General features: G+C 47.3%; 1 protein-coding gene across 1 annotated transcript in view; it reads right to left on the minus strand.

Moving 5' to 3' along the window:
- Positions 1 to 17,626, minus strand: part of LOC124027923 (myelin regulatory factor-like) — a 31,339-nt gene extending 13,713 nt beyond the window's left edge. The window contains exons 1-8 of the mRNA XM_046340126.1: positions 17,533 to 17,626; positions 17,047 to 17,149; positions 14,964 to 15,164; positions 13,749 to 13,857; positions 5,989 to 6,098; positions 5,267 to 5,427; positions 4,879 to 4,951; positions 4,608 to 4,759 (exon numbers count right to left, since the gene is read on the minus strand). Of these exons, the coding sequence (XP_046196082.1) occupies positions 4,608 to 4,759; positions 4,879 to 4,951; positions 5,267 to 5,427; positions 5,989 to 6,098; positions 13,749 to 13,857; positions 14,964 to 15,164; positions 17,047 to 17,149; positions 17,533 to 17,567 (944 nt within the window). The 5' untranslated portion in view covers positions 17,568 to 17,626. The remainder of the gene's footprint in view (positions 1 to 4,607; positions 4,760 to 4,878; positions 4,952 to 5,266; positions 5,428 to 5,988; positions 6,099 to 13,748; positions 13,858 to 14,963; positions 15,165 to 17,046; positions 17,150 to 17,532) is intronic.
- Positions 17,627 to 18,733: the final 1,107 nt, after the last annotated feature.

The following is an 18,733-nucleotide window of genomic DNA, read 5'->3' on the forward strand; positions in this document are numbered from 1 at the left end:
AACCTTCGCTCTCTCTCCCCCGCTACTCTCTCTCCTCTTCCATCCTATCATCTCTTCCCTCCGCTCAAACCTTCTCCCACCTATCTCCTGATTCTGCCTCATCAACCCCCTCCTCTCCTCCCTCTCTGCATCCCTTGACTCTCTATGTCCCCTATCCTCCAGGCCGGCTCGGTCCTCCCCTCCCGCTCCGTGGCTCGATGACTCATTTGCGAGCTCACAGAACAGGGCTCCGGGCAGCCGAGCGGAAATGGAGGAAAACTCGCCTCCCTGCGGACCTGGCATCCTTTCACTCCCTCCTCTCTACATTTTCCTCCTCTGTCTCTGCTGCAAAGCCACTTTCTACCACGCTAAATTCCAAGCATCTGCCTCTAACCCTAGGAAGCTCTTTGCCACCTTCTCCTCCCTCCTGAATCCTCCGCCCCTCCCCCCTCCTCCCTCTCTGCAGATGACTTCGTCAACCATTTTGAAAAAGAAGGTCGACGACATCCGATCCTCGTTTGCTAAGTCAAACGACACCGCTGGTTCTGCTCACACTGCCCTACCCTGTGCTCTGACCTCTTTCTCCCTCTCTCCAGATGAAATCTCGCGTCTTGTGACGGCCGGCCGCCCAACAACCTGCCCGCTTGACCCTATCCCCTCCTCTCTTCTCCAGACCATTTCCGGAGACCTTCTCCCTTACCTCACCTCGCTCATCAACTCATCCCTGACCGTTGGCTACGTCCCTTCCGTCTTCAAGAGAGCGAGAGTTGCACCCCTTCTGAAAAACCTACACTCGATCCCTCCGATGTCAACAATTACAGACCAGTATCCCTTCTTTCTTTTCTCTCCAAAACTCTTGAACGTGCCGTCCTTGGCCAGCTCTCCCGCTATCTCTCTCTGAATGACCTTCTTGATCCAAATCAGTCAGGTTTCAAGACTAGTCATTCAACTGAGACTGCTCTCCTCTGTATCACGGAGGCGCTCCGCACTGCTAAAGCTAACTCTCTCTCCTCTGCTCTCATCCTTCTAGATCTATCGGCTGCCTTCGATACTGTGAACCATCAGATCCTCCTCTCCACCCTCTCCGAGTTGGGCATCTCCGGCGCGGCCCACGCTTGGATTGCGTCCTACCTGACAGGTCGCTCCTACCAGGTGGCGTGGCGAGAATCTGTCTCCCTCACCACGCGCTCTCACCACTGGTGTCCCCAGGGCTCTGTTCTTGGCCCTCTCCTATTCTCGCTATACACCAAGTCACTTGGCTCTGTCATAACCTCACATGGTCTCTCTTATCATTGCTATGCAGACGACACACAATTAATCTTCTCCTTTCCCCTTCTGATGACCAGGTGGCGATCGCATCTCTGCATGTCTGGCAGACATATCAGTGTGGATGACGGATCACCACCTCAAGCTGAACCTCGGCAAGACGGAGCTGCTCTTCCTCCCGGGGAAGGACTGCCCGTTCCATGATCTCGCCATCACGGTCGACAACTCCATTGTGTCCTCCTCCCAGAGCGCCAAGAACCTTGGCGTGATCCTGGACAACACCCTGTCGTTCTCAACTAACATCAAGGCGGTGGCCCGTTCCTGTAGGTTCATGCTCTACAACATCCGCAGAGTACGACCCTGCCTCACACAGGAAGCGGCGCAGGTCCTAATCCAGGCACTTGTCATCTCCCGTCTGGATTACTGCAACTCGCTGTTGGCTGGGCTCCTGCCTGTGCCATTAAACCCCTTCAACTCATCCAGAACGCCGCAGCCCGTCTGGTGTTCAACCTTCCCAAGTTCTCTCACGTCACCCCGCTCCTCCGTTCTCTCCACTGGCTTCCAGTTGAAGCTCGCATCCGCTACAAGACCATGGTGCTTGCCTACGGAGCTGTGAGGGGAACGGCACCTCAGTACCTCCAGGCTCTGATCAGGCCCTACACCCAAACAAGGGCACTGCGTTCATCCACCTCTGGCCTGCTCGCCTCCCTACCACTGAGGAAGTACAGCTCCCGCTCAGCCCAGTCAAAACTGTTCGCTGCCCTGGCCCCCCAATGGTGGAACAAACTCCCTCACGACGCCAGGACAGCGGAGTCAATCACCACCTTCCGGAGACACCTGAAACCCCACCTCTTTAAGGAATACCTAGGATAGGTTAAGTAATCCCTCTCACCCCACCCCCCTAAGTTTTAGATGCACTATTGTTAAGTGACTGTCCCACTGGATGTCATAAGGTGAATGCACCAATTTGTAAGTCGCTCTGGATAAGAGCGTCTGCTAAATGACTTAAATGTAAATGTAATGTAAATGGTGGACAGAGTGGTGGACAGAGTGGTGGACAGAGTGGTGGACAGAGCAGAGTGGTGGACAGAGTGGTGGACAGAGTGGTGGACAGAGTGGTGGACAGAGTGGTGGACAGAGCAGAGTGGTGGACAGAGCGGTGGACAGAGCAGAGTGGTGGACAGAGTGGTGGACAGAGCGGTGGACAGAGTGGTGGACAGAGCAGAGTGGTGGACAGAGCAGAGTGGTGGACAGAGCAGAGTGGTGGACAGAGTGGTGGACAGAGCGGTGGACAGAGTGGTGGACAGAGTGGTGGACAGAGCAGAGTGGTGGACAGAGCGGTGGACAGGACAGAGTGGTGGACAGAGCAGAGTGGTGGACAGAGCGGTGGACAGAGTGGTGGACAGAGTGGTGGACAGAGTGGTGGACAGAGTGGTGGACAGAGTGGTGGACAGAGCAGAGTGGTGGACAGAGCGGTGGACAGAGTGGTGGACAGAGTGGTGGACAGAGCAGAGTGGTGGACAGAGTGGTGGACAGAGCAGAGTGGTGGACAGAGCAGAGTGGTGGACAGAGCAGAGTGGTGGACAGAGTGGTGGACAGAGCGGTGGACAGAGTGGTGGACAGAGCGGTGGACAGAGTGGTGGACAGAGCGGTGGACAGAGTGGTGGACAGAGTGGTGGACAGAGCAGAGTGGTGGACAGAGCGGTGGACAGAGCAGAGTGGTGGACAGAGCAGAGTGGTGGACAGAGTGGTGGACAGAGTGGTGGACAGAGCGGTGGACAGAGTGGTGGACAGAGCGGTGGACAGAGCAGAGTGGTGGACAGAGCAGAGTGGTGGACAGAGTGGTGGACAGAGCGGTGGACAGAGTGGTGGACAGAGCGGTGGACAGAGCAGAGTGGTGGACAGAGCAGAGTGGTGGACAGAGTGGTGGACAGAGCGGTGGACAGAGTGGTGGACAGAGTGGTGGACAGAGCGGTGGACAGAGCGGTGGACAGAGCGGTGGACAGAGCAGAGTGGTGGACAGAGCGGTGGACAGAGTGGTGGACAGAGCAGAGTGGTGGACAGAGCGGTGGACAGAGTGGTGGACAGAGTGGTGGACAGAGTGGTGGACAGAGTGGTGGACAGAGTGGTGGACAGAGAGGTGGACAGAGAGGTGGACAGAGCAGAGTGGTGGACAGAGCGGTGGACAGAGTGGTGGACAGAGTGGTGGACAGAGTGGTGGACAGAGCGGTGGACAGAGCGGTGGACAGAGTGGTGGAAAGAAAGTGACCGTAGCAGTGAAGAGGAGCATCCAAGATACATACAGGGAGCAGGAAGCTACATAGCTACATAGGACATAAGATACATACAGGGAGCAGGAAGCTACATAGCTACAGATGACATAAGAGACATACAGGGAGCAGGAAGCTACATAGCTACATAGGACATAAGATACATACAGGGAGCAGGAAGCTACATAGCTACAGATGACATAAGAGACATACAGGGAGCAGGAAGCTACATAGCTACATAGGACATAAGATACATACAGGGAGCAGGAAGCTACATAGCTACAGAGGACATAAGAGACATACAGGGAGCAGGAAGCTACATAGCTACATAGCTACAGAGGACATAAGATACATACAGGGAGCAGGAAGCTTCATAGCTACAGAGGACATAAGATACATACAGGGAGCAGGAAGCTACATAGCTACAGATGACATAAGAGACATACAGGGAGCAGGAAGCTACATAGCTACAGAGGACATAAGAGACATACAGGGAGCAGGAAGCTACATAGCTACAGATGACATAAGATACATACAGGGAGCAGGAAGCTACATAGCTACATAGGACGTAAGGAAAAGAATAGCGATATTACTCACATGGCTACAGAAGGCAGAGAGTACACAGGAGAAACGCAAAGGAGAGAGCAGTGAAACTCGTTTGTGTGTGATGTAGGATGTAGTGTGCATGCAGCCCTGAGACATGGCTGGTGACTCCTGTGTGGTCATGTTTCAGGGCTACAGGTATATGGGTGATGCATCTGGATGTGGTCATGTTTCAGGGCTACAGGTCTGGATGTGGTCATGTTTCAGGGCTACATGGTTGTCTGGATGTGGTCATGTTTCAGGGCTACGGGGATATGGTTGATGTATCTGGATGTGGTCATGTTTCAGGGCTACAGGTCTGGATGTGGTCATGTTTCAGGGCTACGGGGATATGGGTGATGTATCTGGATGTGGTCATGTTTCAGGGCTACAGGTCTGGATGTGGTCATGTTTCAGGGCTACAGGTCGGGGATATGGGTGATGTATCTGGATGTGGTCATGTTTCAGGGCTACGGGGATATGGTTGATGTATCTGGTGGTCATACGTACACGTCTTTCTCGCTGACGTCCCCTCTGTGGTGCAGTGTCAACACATAGAGTACGGACATGGAGATGACACTGAAGGCCATGACGACGACCAGAGCCAGAATGGTTCCCTGCATGAACCTGTGACTGATGCAGCCCTGCTCTGGAGTCGCACTCTGGAATGACATCGAAACACAGGTTTGACATTTTAAATGCTGGTTTTCCAGGTGTAGGGAGAGAGAGCGAGAGAGAGGAGGGCTTCTGTACTGGTGTTCATGTGTAGGGAAACATCTACCTTATTTCCAGGTTTCACTGTCTTCCTCTTCAGGGGACCACTTCCTGTCCTGCTGAACTGGCTCCCTGATTGGCTGGAGACAGAGACAGGAAGATTTGAAAAGCATCACCCACCAAATACATTTGGTATGTCAAATAATTAAAAATACTGGACCAGCACTTGATTACCAATGGAATTGTACCAATAGGTATAATCAAGTGCTCCTCTTAGAATGTATTTAACATGTAAAGGTGTGGTATAATCATGTAAAGGTGTGGTATAATCATGTAAAGGTGTGGTATAATCATGTAAAGGTGTGGTATAATCATGTAAAGGTGTGGTATAATCATGTAAAGGTGTGGTATAATCATGTAAAGGTGTGGTATAATCATGTAAAGGTGTGTCCTACCTGGTGGTGCCTCCGCTGACTGTACTCTTCATGCTGTCCAGACGGCGGAGTTTGGCCAGCTTCCTGCTCCAGCGCTCCAGCTCATCTATACGAGTCTCCAGGTTGTCAGTCAGTTTACACAGCTCCTTCACTGCACCGACGTTCTCCATGAAGATACGGTCCTAGAGAGAGACAGAGAGAGAGAGGGAGAGACAGGGGGTGAGGGAGGAGGGTTGGGTGAGGGAGGAGGGGGTGAGTGAGGGAGGGAGGGAGGGAGGGAGGGAGGGGGAGACAGTGAGGGAGGGAGGGTGAGGGAAGGGGAGAGAGTGAGGGAGGGAGGGAAAGAGAGAGGGAGAGGGAGGCAGGAGAGAGGGGTGGAGGGCAAAGGGAGGGAGGAAGAGAGGAAGAGAGGGGAGGCAGGGAGAGGGGGGAGAAAGACACAGGGAGGGGGAGTAAGAGAGAGAGAGAGGGGGAGAGAGGGAGGCACAGAAGTCAATGTCTGTTGCAAATTCCGGAAACTTTTCCAGAGTTCTCGGCTCCTTAGACATCTCAGATGGAGGATTTCCAGTTTCTAAGGAGATAGAAAACAGTATTCCTGGTTGCTGTGTGTGTGTGTGTGTGTGTGTGTGTGTGTGTGTGTGTGTGTGTGTGTGTGTGTGTGTGTGTGTGTGTGTGTGTGTGTGTGTGTGTGTGTGTGTGTGTGTGTGTGTGTGTGTGTGTGTGTGTGTGTGTGTGTGTGCTACCTTGTTGACCACCAGAAGTTTAGGGATGGTCTCTCCATTGGAACAGATGACGTCTCCTCCCTCCTTCACGGCTTCAGGCAGAATCTGCTGCACGTCCTGAGCAATCACTCCTGGATAACACAACACCTTACTGTAAACTCCTATCACTCCTGGATAACACAACACCTTACTGTAAACTCCTATCACTCCTGGATAACACAACACCTTACTGTAAACTCCTATCACTCCTGGATAACACAACACCTTACTGTAAACTCCTATCACTCCTGGATAACACAACACCTTACTGTAAACTCCTATCACTCCTGGATAACACAACACCTTACTGTAAACTCCTATCACTCCTGGATAACACAACACCTTACTGTAAACTCCTATCACTCCTGGATAACACAACACCTTACTGTAAACTCCTATCACTCCTGGATAACACAACACCTTACTGTAAACTCCTATCACTCCTGGATAACACAACACCTTACTGTAAACTCCTATCACTCCTGGATAACACAACACCTTACTGTAAACTCCTATCACTCCTGGATAATATCACACCTTACTGTAAACTAAACTCCTATCACTCCTAGATAACACAACACCTTACTGTAAACTAAACTCCTATCACTCCTAGATAACACAACACCTAAACCCCACACCTTACTGTAAACTAAACTCCTATCACTCCTGGATAATATCACACCTTACTGTAAACTAAACTCCTATCACTCCTGGATAATATCACACCTTACTGTAAATCGTATCACTCCTAGATAATACAACACCTTACTGTAAATCCTATCACTCCTAGGTAATACAACACCTTACTGTAAGATCCTGGAGACATTGTAGCATGGGATCGTAGGAGATACAACAGAAGACAACATGGGGAAGCAGGATGTATAGAGACAGACAATATGGGGAAGCAGGATGTATAGAGACAGACAATATGGGGAAGCAGGATGTATAGAGACAGACAATATGGGGAAGCAGGATGTATAGAGACAGACAATATGGGGAAGCAGGATGTATAGAGACAGACAATATGGGGAAGCAGGATGTATAGAGACAGACAATATGGGGAAGCAGGATGTATAGAGACAGACAATATGGGGAAGCAGGATGTATAGAGACAGACAATATGGGGAAGCAGGATGTATAGAGACAGACAATATGGGGAAGCAGGATGTATAGAGACAGACAATATGGGGAAGCAGGATGTATAGAGACAGACAATATGGGGAAGCAGGATGTATAGAGACAGACAATATGGGGAAGCAGGATGTATAGAGACAGACAATATGGGGAAGCAGGATGTATAGAGACAGACAATATGGGGAAGCAGGATGTATAGAGACAGACAATATGGGGGAGCAGGATGTATAGAGACAGACAATATGGGGAAGCAGGATGTATAGAGACAGACAATATGGGGAAGCAGGATGTATAGAGACAGACAATATGGGGCAGCAGGATGTATAGAGACAGACAATATGGGGGAGCAGGATGTATAGAGACAGACAATATGGGGAAGCAGGATGTATAGAGACAGACAATATGGGGAGCAGGATGTATAGAGACAGACAATATGGGGAAGCAGGATGTATAGAGACAGACAATATGGGGGAGCAGGATGTATAGAGACAGACAATATGGGGAAGCAGGATGTATAGAGACAGACAATATGGGGGAGCAGGATGTATAGAGACAGACAATATGGGGAAGCAGGATGTATAGAGACAGACAATATGGGGGAGCAGGATGTATAGAGACAGACAATATGGGGAAGCAGGATGTATAGAGACAGACAATATGGGAAGCAGGATGTATAGAGACAGACAATATGGGGAAGCAGGATGTATAGAGACAGACAATATGGGGAAGCAGGATGTATAGAGACAGACAATATGGGGAAGCAGGATGTATAGAGACAGACAATATGGGGAAGCAGGATGTATAGAGACAGACAATATGGGGGAGCAGGATGTATAGAGACAGACAATATGGGGAAGCAGGATGTATAGAGACAGACAATATGGGGGAGCAGGATGTATAGAGACAGACAATATGGGGAAGCAGGATGTATAGAGACAGACAATATGGGGGAGCAGGATGTATAGAGACAGACAATATGGGGAAGCAGGATGTATAGAGACAGACAATATGGGGGAGCAGGATGTATAGAGACAGACAATATGGGGAAGCAGGCTGTATAGAGACAGACAATATGGGGAAGCAGGATGTATAGAGACAGACAATATGGGGAAGCAGGATGTATAGAGACAGACAATATGGGGGAGCAGGATGTATAGAGACAGACAATATGGGGGAGCAGGATGTATAGAGACAGACAACATGGGGAAGCAGGATGTATAGAGACAGACAATATGGGGGAGCAGGGTGTATAGAGACAGACAATATGGGGGAGCAGGATGTATAGAGACAGACAACATGGGGAAGCAGGATGTATAGAGACAGACAATATGGGGAAGCAGGATGTATAGAGACAGACAATATGGGGGAGCAGGATGTATAGAGACAGACAATATGGGGAAGCAGGATGTATAGAGACAGACAATATGGGGGAGCAGGATGTATAGAGACAGACAATATGGGGAAGCAGGATGTATAGAGACAGACAATATGGGGGAGCAGGATGTATAGAGACAGACAATATGGGGAAGCAGGATGTATAGAGACAGACAATATGGGGAAGCAGGATGTATAGAGACAGACAATATGGGGGAGCAGGATGTATAGAGACAGACAATATGGGGAAGCAGGATGTATAGAGACAGACAATATGGGGAAGCAGGATGTATAGAGACAGACAATATGGGGGAGCAGGATGTATAGAGACAGACAATATGGGGAAGCAGGCTGTATAGAGACAGACAATATGGGGAAGCAGGATGTATAGAGACAGACAATATGGGGAAGCAGGATGTATAGAGACAGACAATATGGGGAAGCAGGATGTATAGAGACAGACAATATGGGGAAGCAGGATGTATAGAGACAGACAATATGGGGAAGCAGGATGTATAGAGACAGACAATATGGGGAAGCAGGATGTATAGAGACAGACAATATGGGGGAGCAGGATGTATAGAGACAGACAATATGGGGAAGCAGGATGTATAGAGACAGACAATATGGGGGAGCAGGATGTATAGAGACAGACAATATGGGGAAGCAGGATGTATAGAGACAGACAATATGGGAAGCAGGATGTATAGAGACAGACAATATGGGGAGCAGGATGTATAGAGACAGACAATATGGGGAAGCAGGATGTATAGAGACAGACAATATGGGGAAGCAGGATGTATAGAGACAGACAATATGGGGGAGCAGGATGTATAGAGACAGACAATATGGGGAAGCAGGATGTATAGAGACAGACAATATGGGGAAGCAGGATGTATAGAGACAGACAATATGGGGAAGCAGGATGTATAGAGACAGACAATATGGGGAAGCAGGATGTATAGAGACAGACAATATGGGGAAGCAGGATGTATAGAGACAGACAATATGGGGGAGCAGGATGTATAGAGACAGACAATATGGGGAAGCAGGATGTATAGAGACAGACAATATGGGAAGCAGGATGTATAGAGACAGACAACATGGGAAGCAGGATGTATAGAGACAGACAATATGGGGGAGCAGGGTGTATAGAGACAGACAATATGGGGGAGCAGGATGTATAGAGACAGACAACATGGGGAAGCAGGATGTATAGAGACAGACAATATGGGGAAGCAGGATGTATAGAGACAGACAATATGGGGAAGCAGGATGTATAGAGACAGACAATATGGGGAAGCAGGATGTATAGAGACAGACAATATGGGGAAGCAGGATGTATAGAGACAGACAATATGGGGAAGCAGGATGTATATAGGTAGAGACAGACAATATGGGGAAGCAGGATGTATAGAGACAGACAATATGGGGAAGCAGGGTGTATATAGGTAGAGACAGACAACATGGGGAAGCAGGATGTATAGAGACAGACAATATGGGGAAGCAGGATGTATAGAGACAGACAATATGGGGGAGCAGGGTGTATATAGGTAGAGACAGACAATATGGGGGAGCAGGATGTATAGAGACAGACAATATGGGGAAGCAGGATGTATAGAGGTAGAGACAGACAATATGGGGAAGCAGGATGTATAGAGACAGACAATATGGGGAAGCAGGATGTATAGAGACAGACAATATGGGGAAGCAGGATGTATAGAGACAGACAATATGGGGAAGCAGGATGTATAGAGACAGACAATATGGGGGAGCAGGGTGTATATAGGTAGAGACAGACAATATGGGGAGCAGGATGTATAGAGACAGACAATATGGGGAGAAGGGTGTATATAGGTAGAGACAGACAACATGGGAAGCAGGATGTATAGAGACAGACAATATGGGGAAGCAGGATGTATAGAGACAGACAATATGGGGGAGCAGGGTGTATATAGGTAGAGACAGACAATATGGGGGAGCAGGATGTATAGAGACAGACAATATGGGGAAGCAGGATGTATATATATATATATCCCCCCCTCCTCCCTCTCTGCAGATGACTTCGTCAACCATTTTGAAAAGAAGGTCGACGACATCCGATCCTCGTTTGCTAAGTCAAACGACACCGCTGGTTCTGCTCACAGTGCCCTACCCTGTGCTCTGACCTCTTTCTCCCCTCTCTCCAGATGAAATCTCGCGTCTTGTGACGGCCGGCCGCCCAACAACCTGCCCGCTTGACCCTATCCCCTCCTCTCTTCTCCAGACCATTTCCGGAGACCTTCTCCCTTACCTCACCTCGCTCATCAACTTATCCCTGACCGCTGGCTACGTCCCTTCCGTCTTCAAGAGAGCGAGAGTTGTACCCCTTCTGAAAAAACCTACACTCGATCCCTCCGATGTCAACAACTACAGACCAGTATCCCTTCTTTCTTTTCTCTCCAAAACTCTTGAACGTGCCGTCCTTGGTCAGCTCTCCCGCTATCTCTCTCAGAATGACCTTCTTGATCCAAATCAGTCAGGTTTCAAGACTAGTCATTCAACTGAGACTGCTCTTCTCTGTATCACGGAGGCGCTCCGCACCGCTAAAGCTAACTCTCTCTCCTCTGCTCTCATCCTTCTAGACCTATCGGCTGCCTTCGATACTGTGAACCATCAGATACTCCTCTCCACCCTCTCCGAGTTGGGCATCTCCGGCGTGGCCCACGCTTGGATTGCGTCCTACCTGACAGGTCGCTCCTACCAGGTGGCGTGGCGAGAATCTGTCTCCTCACCATGCGCTCACCACTGGTGTCCCCCAGGGCTCTGTTCTAGGCCCTCTCCTATTCTCGCTATACACCAAGTCACTTGGCTCTGTCATAACCTCACACGGTCTCTCCTATCATTGCTATGCAGACGACACACAATTAATCTTCTCCTTTCCCCCTTCTGATGACCAGGTGGCGAATCGCATCTCTGCATGTCTGGCAGGCATATCAGTGTGGATGACGGATCACCACCTCAAGCTGAACTTCGGCAAGACGGAGCTGCTCTTCCTCCCGGGGAAGGACTGCCCGTTCCATGATCTCGCCATCACGGTTGACAACTCCATTGTGTCCTCCTCCCAGAGCGCTAAGAACCTTGGCGTGATCCTGGACAACACCCTGTCGTTCTCAACTAACATCAAGGCGGTGGCCCGTTCCTGTAGGTTCATGCTCTACAACATCCGCAGAGTACGACCCTGCCTCACACAGGAAGCGGCACAGGTCCTAATCCAGGCACTTGTCATCTCCCGTCTGGATTACTGCAACTCGCTGTTGGCTGGGCTCCCTGCCTGTGCCATTAAACCCCTACAACTCATCCAGAACGCCGCAGCCCGTCTGGTGTTCAACCTTCCCAAGTTCTCTCACGTCACCCCGCTCCTCCGCTCTCTCCACTGGCTTCCAGTTGAAGCTCGCATCCACTACAAGACCATGGTGCTTGCCTACGGAGCTGTGAGGGGAACGGCACCTCAGTACCTCCAGGCTCTGATCAGGCCCTACACCCAAATAAGGGCACTGCGTTCATCCACCTCTGGCCTGCTCGCCTCCCTACCACTGAGGAAGTACAGTTCCCGATCAGCCCAGTCAAAACTGTTCGCTGCTCTGGCTCCCCAATGGTGGAACAAACTCCCTCACGACGCCAGGACAGCGGAGTCAATCACCACCTTCCGGAGACACCTGAAACCCCACCTCTTTAAGGAATACCTAGGATAGGATAAAGTAATCCTTCTCACCCCCCCTCCCCCTTAAAATATGTAGATGCACTATTGTAAAGTGGCTGTTCTACTGGATGTCATAAGGTGAATGCACCAATTTGTAAGTCGCTCTGGATAAGAGCGTCTGCTAAATGACTTAAATGTAAATGTAATATAGGTAGAGACAGACAATATGGGGGAGCAGGATGTATAGAGACAGACAATATGGGGAAGCAGGATGTATATAGGTAGAGACAGACAATATGGGGAGCAGAATGTATAGTGGTAGAGACAGACAATATGGGGGAGCAGGATGTATAGAGGTAGAGACAGACAATATGGGGAGCAGGATGTATAGAGGTAGAGACAGACAATATGGGGGAGCAGGATGTATAGAGGTAGAGACAGACAATATGGGGGAGCAGGCTGTATAGAGGTAGAGACAGACAATATGGGGGAGCAGGCTGTATATAGGTAGAGACAGACAATATGGGGGAGCAGGCTGTATATAGGTAGAGACAGACAATATGGGGGAGCAGGATGTATAGAGACAGACAATATGGGGAGCAGGATGTATAGAGGTAGAGACAGACAATATGGGGAGCAGGCTGTATATAGGTAGAGACAGACAATATGGGGGAGCGGGATGTATAGAGACAGACAATATGGGGGAGCAGGGTGTATAGAGGTAGAGACAGACAATATGGGGGAGCAGGTTGTATATAGGTAGAGACAGACAATATGGGGGAGCAGGATGTATAGTGGTAGAGACAGACAATATGGGGAGCAGGCTGTATATAGGTAGAGACAGACAATATGGGGGAGCAGGCTGTATAGAGGTAGAGACAGACAATATGGGGGAGTAGGATGTATAGAGGTAGAGACAGACAATATGGGGGAGCAGGATGTATAGAGGTAGAGACAGACAATATGGCGGAGCAGGATGTATAGAGGTAGAGACAGACAATATGGGGGAGCAGGGTGTATAGAGACAGACAATATGGGGGAGCAGGGTGTATAGAGGTAGAGACAGACAATATGGGGGAGCAGAATGTATAGAGGTAGAGACAGACAATATGGGGGAGCAGGATGTATAGAGACAGACAATATGGGGGAGCAGGATGTATAGAGGTAGAGACAGACAATATGGGGGAGCAGGATGTATAGAGACAGACAATATGGGGGAGCAGGCTGTATATAGGTAGAGACAGACAATATGGGGCATCACAACACAAATCCAATCTACAGGGAGGATGTATACACAAAATAACAGATCACAGATACAATAGGAATGCAATAGATTTCCAGTGCTATTGATTGTCTATTGATTGCTATTGGTTGTGTATTGATTGCTATTGGTTGTGTATTGATTGCTATTGGTTGTGTATTGATTGTTATTGGTTGTCTATTGATTGCTATTGGTTGTGTATTGATTGCTATTGGTTGTGTATTGATTGCTATTGGTTGTGTATTGATTGCTATTGGTTGTCTATTGATTGCTGTTGGTTGTCTTGGTTACCAGTCTCTGGGCTGGAGTCGATGCCCATGCTGGAAGCAAACTCAGGCTTGTACTGATAATGAACCAGCCTCATCTGACTGATCCGCTTCAGGTTGTCTGTAGTGTTTACCTATTCACACACACACACACACACACACACACACACACACACACACACACACACACACACACACACACACACACACACACACACACACACACACACACACACACACACACACACACACACACACACACACACACACACACACACACACACACACACACACACACACACACACACACACACACACAGAGAGAGAGAGAGGATGACAATGTATGGATGTTACTGTGGAGCTACATACAGAGCATACAGAACCTACAGAACATACAGAACATATAGAACATATAGAACATACAGAACCTACAGAACATACAAAACATATAGAACATACAAACATATAGAGCATACAGAACATACAGAACATATAGAACATACAGAACATATAGAACATACAGAACATACAGAACGTACAGAACATACAGAACATATAGAACATACAGAACATACAGAACATACAGAACATATAGAACATACAGAACATACAGAACGTACAGAACATACAGAACATACAGAACATACAGAACATACAGAACATACAGAACATATAAAACATACAGAACATACAGAACATACAGAACATATAAAACATACAGAACATACAGAACATACAGAACATACAGAACATATAAAACATACAGAACATACAGAACATACAGAACATACAGAACATACAGAACATACAGAACATATAGAACATATAAAACATACAGAACATATAGAACATACAGAACATATAGAACATACAGAACATATAGAACATACAGAACATACAGAACATATAGAACATATAAAACATACAGAACATATAGAACATATAAAACATACAGAACATACAGAACATATAGAACATACAGAACATATAGAACATACAGAACATACAGAACATATAGAACATATAGAACATACAGAACATATAGAACATATAAAACATACAGAACATATAGAACATATAAAACATACAGAACATACAGAACATATAAAACATACAGAACCTACAGAACATACAGAACATACAGATAATATAGAACATATAGAACGTACAGAACATATAGCTATAGTTGGATGAACTTCACAAACACATGCAGAACATACACCACATACATCCTCCTCACCTCGTGGACGTTCTCTTTAGCCCGTATATCGGACGGGTGTACCAGTGACCCCATGACCTTCAGGTTACCGTGGATTACCATGGCCTCGTCTGGTCGGTCTGTGTTGATACCGACCCGGCCGTGGTGGTACACTGAGTCAGGTAGCTGGCCACGCTGCCACAACACCTCACTGTCACTCTCAAACTGACCCGGGTTAGACGCCTGGAAACCCAGAGAGGGAGGGACAGATAACACCGAGATATTTAGACGGAGAAAGTGTAAAGTTGAGATGTGAAAGATGATTTGAGTTACATATGTAACTACAGGTCCTGGATTCCTCTTTCGTTTGCAGTGTTAGTACTACACCGAGTAGGTTCCTCAACAAGCTGATCTGCGTTTGCAGTGTTAGTACCACACCGAGTAGGTTCCTCAACAAGCTGATCTGCGTTTGCAGTGTTAGTACCACACGGAGTAGGTTCCTCAACAAGCTGATCTGCGTTTGCAGTGTTAGTACCACACCGAGTAGCTTCCTCAACAAGCTGATCTGTGTTTGCAGTGTTAGTACCACACCGAGTAGGTTCCTCAACAAGCTGATCTGCGTTTGCAGTGTTAGTACCACACCGAGTAGGTTCCTCAACAAGCTGATCTGCGTTTGCAGTGTTAGTACCACACCGAGTAGGTTCCTCAACAAGCTGATCTGCGTTTGCAGTGTTAGTACCACACCGAGTAGCTTCCTCAACAAGCTGATCTGCGTTTGCAGTGTTAGTACCACACCGAGTAGGTTCCTCAACAAGCTGATCTGCGTTTGCAGTGTTAGTACCACACCGAGTAGCTTCCTCAACAAGCTGATCTGCGTTTGCAGTGTTAGTACTACACCGAGTAGCTTCCTCAACAAGCTGATCTGCGTTTGCAGTGTTAGTACTACACAGAGTAGCTTCCTCAACAAGCTGATCTGCGTTTGCAGTGTTAGTACCACACCGAGTAGCTTCCTCAACAAGCTGATCTGCGTTTGTATGAATGTAGACCACAACAGATGTAGACAGATGGGTATCAGGGTTGGGTCTCTTTACATTTCAATTCAGTAAGGAAACTACAATTCTCATTTTGGAATCATGAGCACAATTTCAGTTTATTTCCTGCTAGGTAAATACTGAGGTATATCAGAAGAGGACAGAGACAGCCAGACTGACAGAGGTTATTGAGATAGATCAGAAGAGGACAGACACGGCCAGACTGACAGAGGTTATTGAGACAGATCAGAAGAGGACAGACACGGCCAGACTGACAGGTTATTGAGATAGATCAGAAGAGGACGGTCAGACAGACACGGCCAGACTGACAGAGGTTATTGAGACAGATCAGAAGAGGACAGACACGGCCAGACTGACAGAGGTTATTGAGACAGATCAGAAGAGGACAGACACGGCCAGACTGACAGGTTATTGAGATAGATCAGAAGAGGACGGTCAGACAGACACGGCCAGACTGACAGAGGTTATTGAGGTAGATTAGAAGAGGACGGTCAGACAGACACGGCCAGACTGACAGAGGTTATTGAGGTAGATTAGAAGAGGATGGTCAGACAGACACGGCCAGACTGACAGAGGTTATAGAGGTAGATTAGAAGAGGATGGTCAGACAGACACGGCCAGACTGACAGAGGTTATTGATGTAGATTAGAAGAGGATGGTCAGACAGACACGGCCAGACTGACAGAGGTTATTGAGGTAGATTAGAAGAGGACGGTCAGACAGACACGGCCAGACTGACAGAGGTTGTGAGATAGATCAGAAGAGGACGGTCAGACAGACACGGCCAGACTGACAGAGGTTATTGAGATAGATCAGAAGAGGACGGTCAGACAGACACGGCCAGACTGACAGAGGTTATTGAGATAGATCAGAAGAGGACGGTCAGACAGACACGGCCAGACTGACAGGTTATTGAGACAGATCAGAAGAGGACAGACACGGCCAGACTGACAGAGGTTATTGAGATAGATCAGAAGAGGACGGTCAGACAGACACGGCCAGACTGACAGAGGTTATTGAGATAGATCAGAAGAGGACGGTCAGACAGACACGGCCAGACTGACAGAGGTTACCCTGACGATGATCCTCTCGGACACCTGCGCGGCCACCGTGAAGCTCTGACTGTGGGTCTGGGTCTGGGCCTGGGCCTGCAACGCTACCACCAACATGAAGTACCTATGAAGTAAAACAATTCAAAACAATTCATCCACATTTGTGTCTTTGTATTTTCCATGAAATGTATTTGACTGCCAAAAGTAAAGTAAACACACTTTAAAGAAGGCAATGTGGGATTCAAAGAACATTGGAAAGTTCAAAAGAGGATTATTCGATCACATTATTCAATTGTTTTATCTTTATTTTTAGACAAGTCAGTTAAGAACAAATTCATATTTGCCTTGTTCAGGGGCAGAAAGACAGATTTGTACCTTGTCAGCTCGGGGATTCAATCTTGCAACCTTTCAGTTACTAGTCCAAACGCTCTAACCACTCGGCTACCTGCCCCTTTAGCTGTGACTATATTGACGATAGAACACTGGTATTGCTGTATCCTATAGTACCTCTGATCAGGGTTCGGTTTGCCTTTCTTCCTCATGTTATTGGCTGTGGTCTCACTGAAGTGGAGTCGTCCCACTGTTACCTTGGTAACCTGCTCCGGGGAGCAGTGTCACCCTGAAAACACACATGACACATTAAACATTTAGATACAGTATTTACCTTTTCTACTTGTCTTAACCCCTGAGATACAGTATTTACCTTTTCAACTTGTCTTAACCCCTTAGATACAGTATTTACCTTTTCAACTTGTCTTAACCCCTTAGATACAGTATTTACCTTTTCAACTTGTCTTAACCCCTTAGATACAGTATTTACCTTTTCAACTTGTCTTAACCCTTAGATACAGTATTTACCTTTTCTACTTGGTTCTAACCCCTTAGATACAGTATTTACCTTTTCTACTTGTCTTAACCCTGAGATACAGTATTTACCTTTTCAACTTGTCTTAACCCCTTAGATACAGTATTTACCTTTTCAACTTGTCTTAACCCCTTAGATACAGTATTTACCTTTTCAACTTGTCTTAACCCATAGATACAGTATTTACATTTTCAACTTGTCTTAACCCCTTAGATACAGTATTTACCTTTTCAACTTGTCTTAACCCCTTAGATACAGTATTTACCTTTTTCAACTTGTCTTAACCCATAGATACAGTATTTACCTTTTCAACTTGTCTTAACCCCTTAGATACAGTATTTACCTTTTCTACTTGTCTTATCCCCTTTATATACAGTATTTACCTTTTCTACTCATCTTAACCCCTGAGATACAGTATTTACCTTTTCAACTTGTCTTATCCCTTAGATACAGTATTTACCTTTTCTACTTGTCTTAACCCCTTAGATACAGTATTTACCTTTTCAACTTGTCTTAACCCTTAGATACAGTATTTACCTTTTCAACTTGTCTTAACCCCTTAGATACAGTATTTACCTTTTCAACTTGCCTTAACCCTTTATAGCCATTATACCGTGTCCACTTGTCTTAACCCTGAGATACAGTATTTACCTTTTCAACTTGTCTTAACCCTTTATATACATTATACCGTGTCCACTTGTCTTAACCCCTGAGATACAGTATTTACCTTTCAATCTTGTCTTAACCCTGAGATACAGTATTTACCTTTTCAACTTGTCTTATCCCCTTAGATACAGTATTTACCTTTTCTACTTGTCTTATCCCCTTTATATACAGTATTTA

Source organism: Oncorhynchus gorbuscha, unplaced genomic scaffold (genome assembly GCF_021184085.1).
Source record: "Oncorhynchus gorbuscha isolate QuinsamMale2020 ecotype Even-year unplaced genomic scaffold, OgorEven_v1.0 Un_scaffold_3559, whole genome shotgun sequence".
In the NCBI taxonomy this organism is placed as follows: domain Eukaryota; kingdom Metazoa; phylum Chordata; class Actinopteri; order Salmoniformes; family Salmonidae; genus Oncorhynchus; species Oncorhynchus gorbuscha.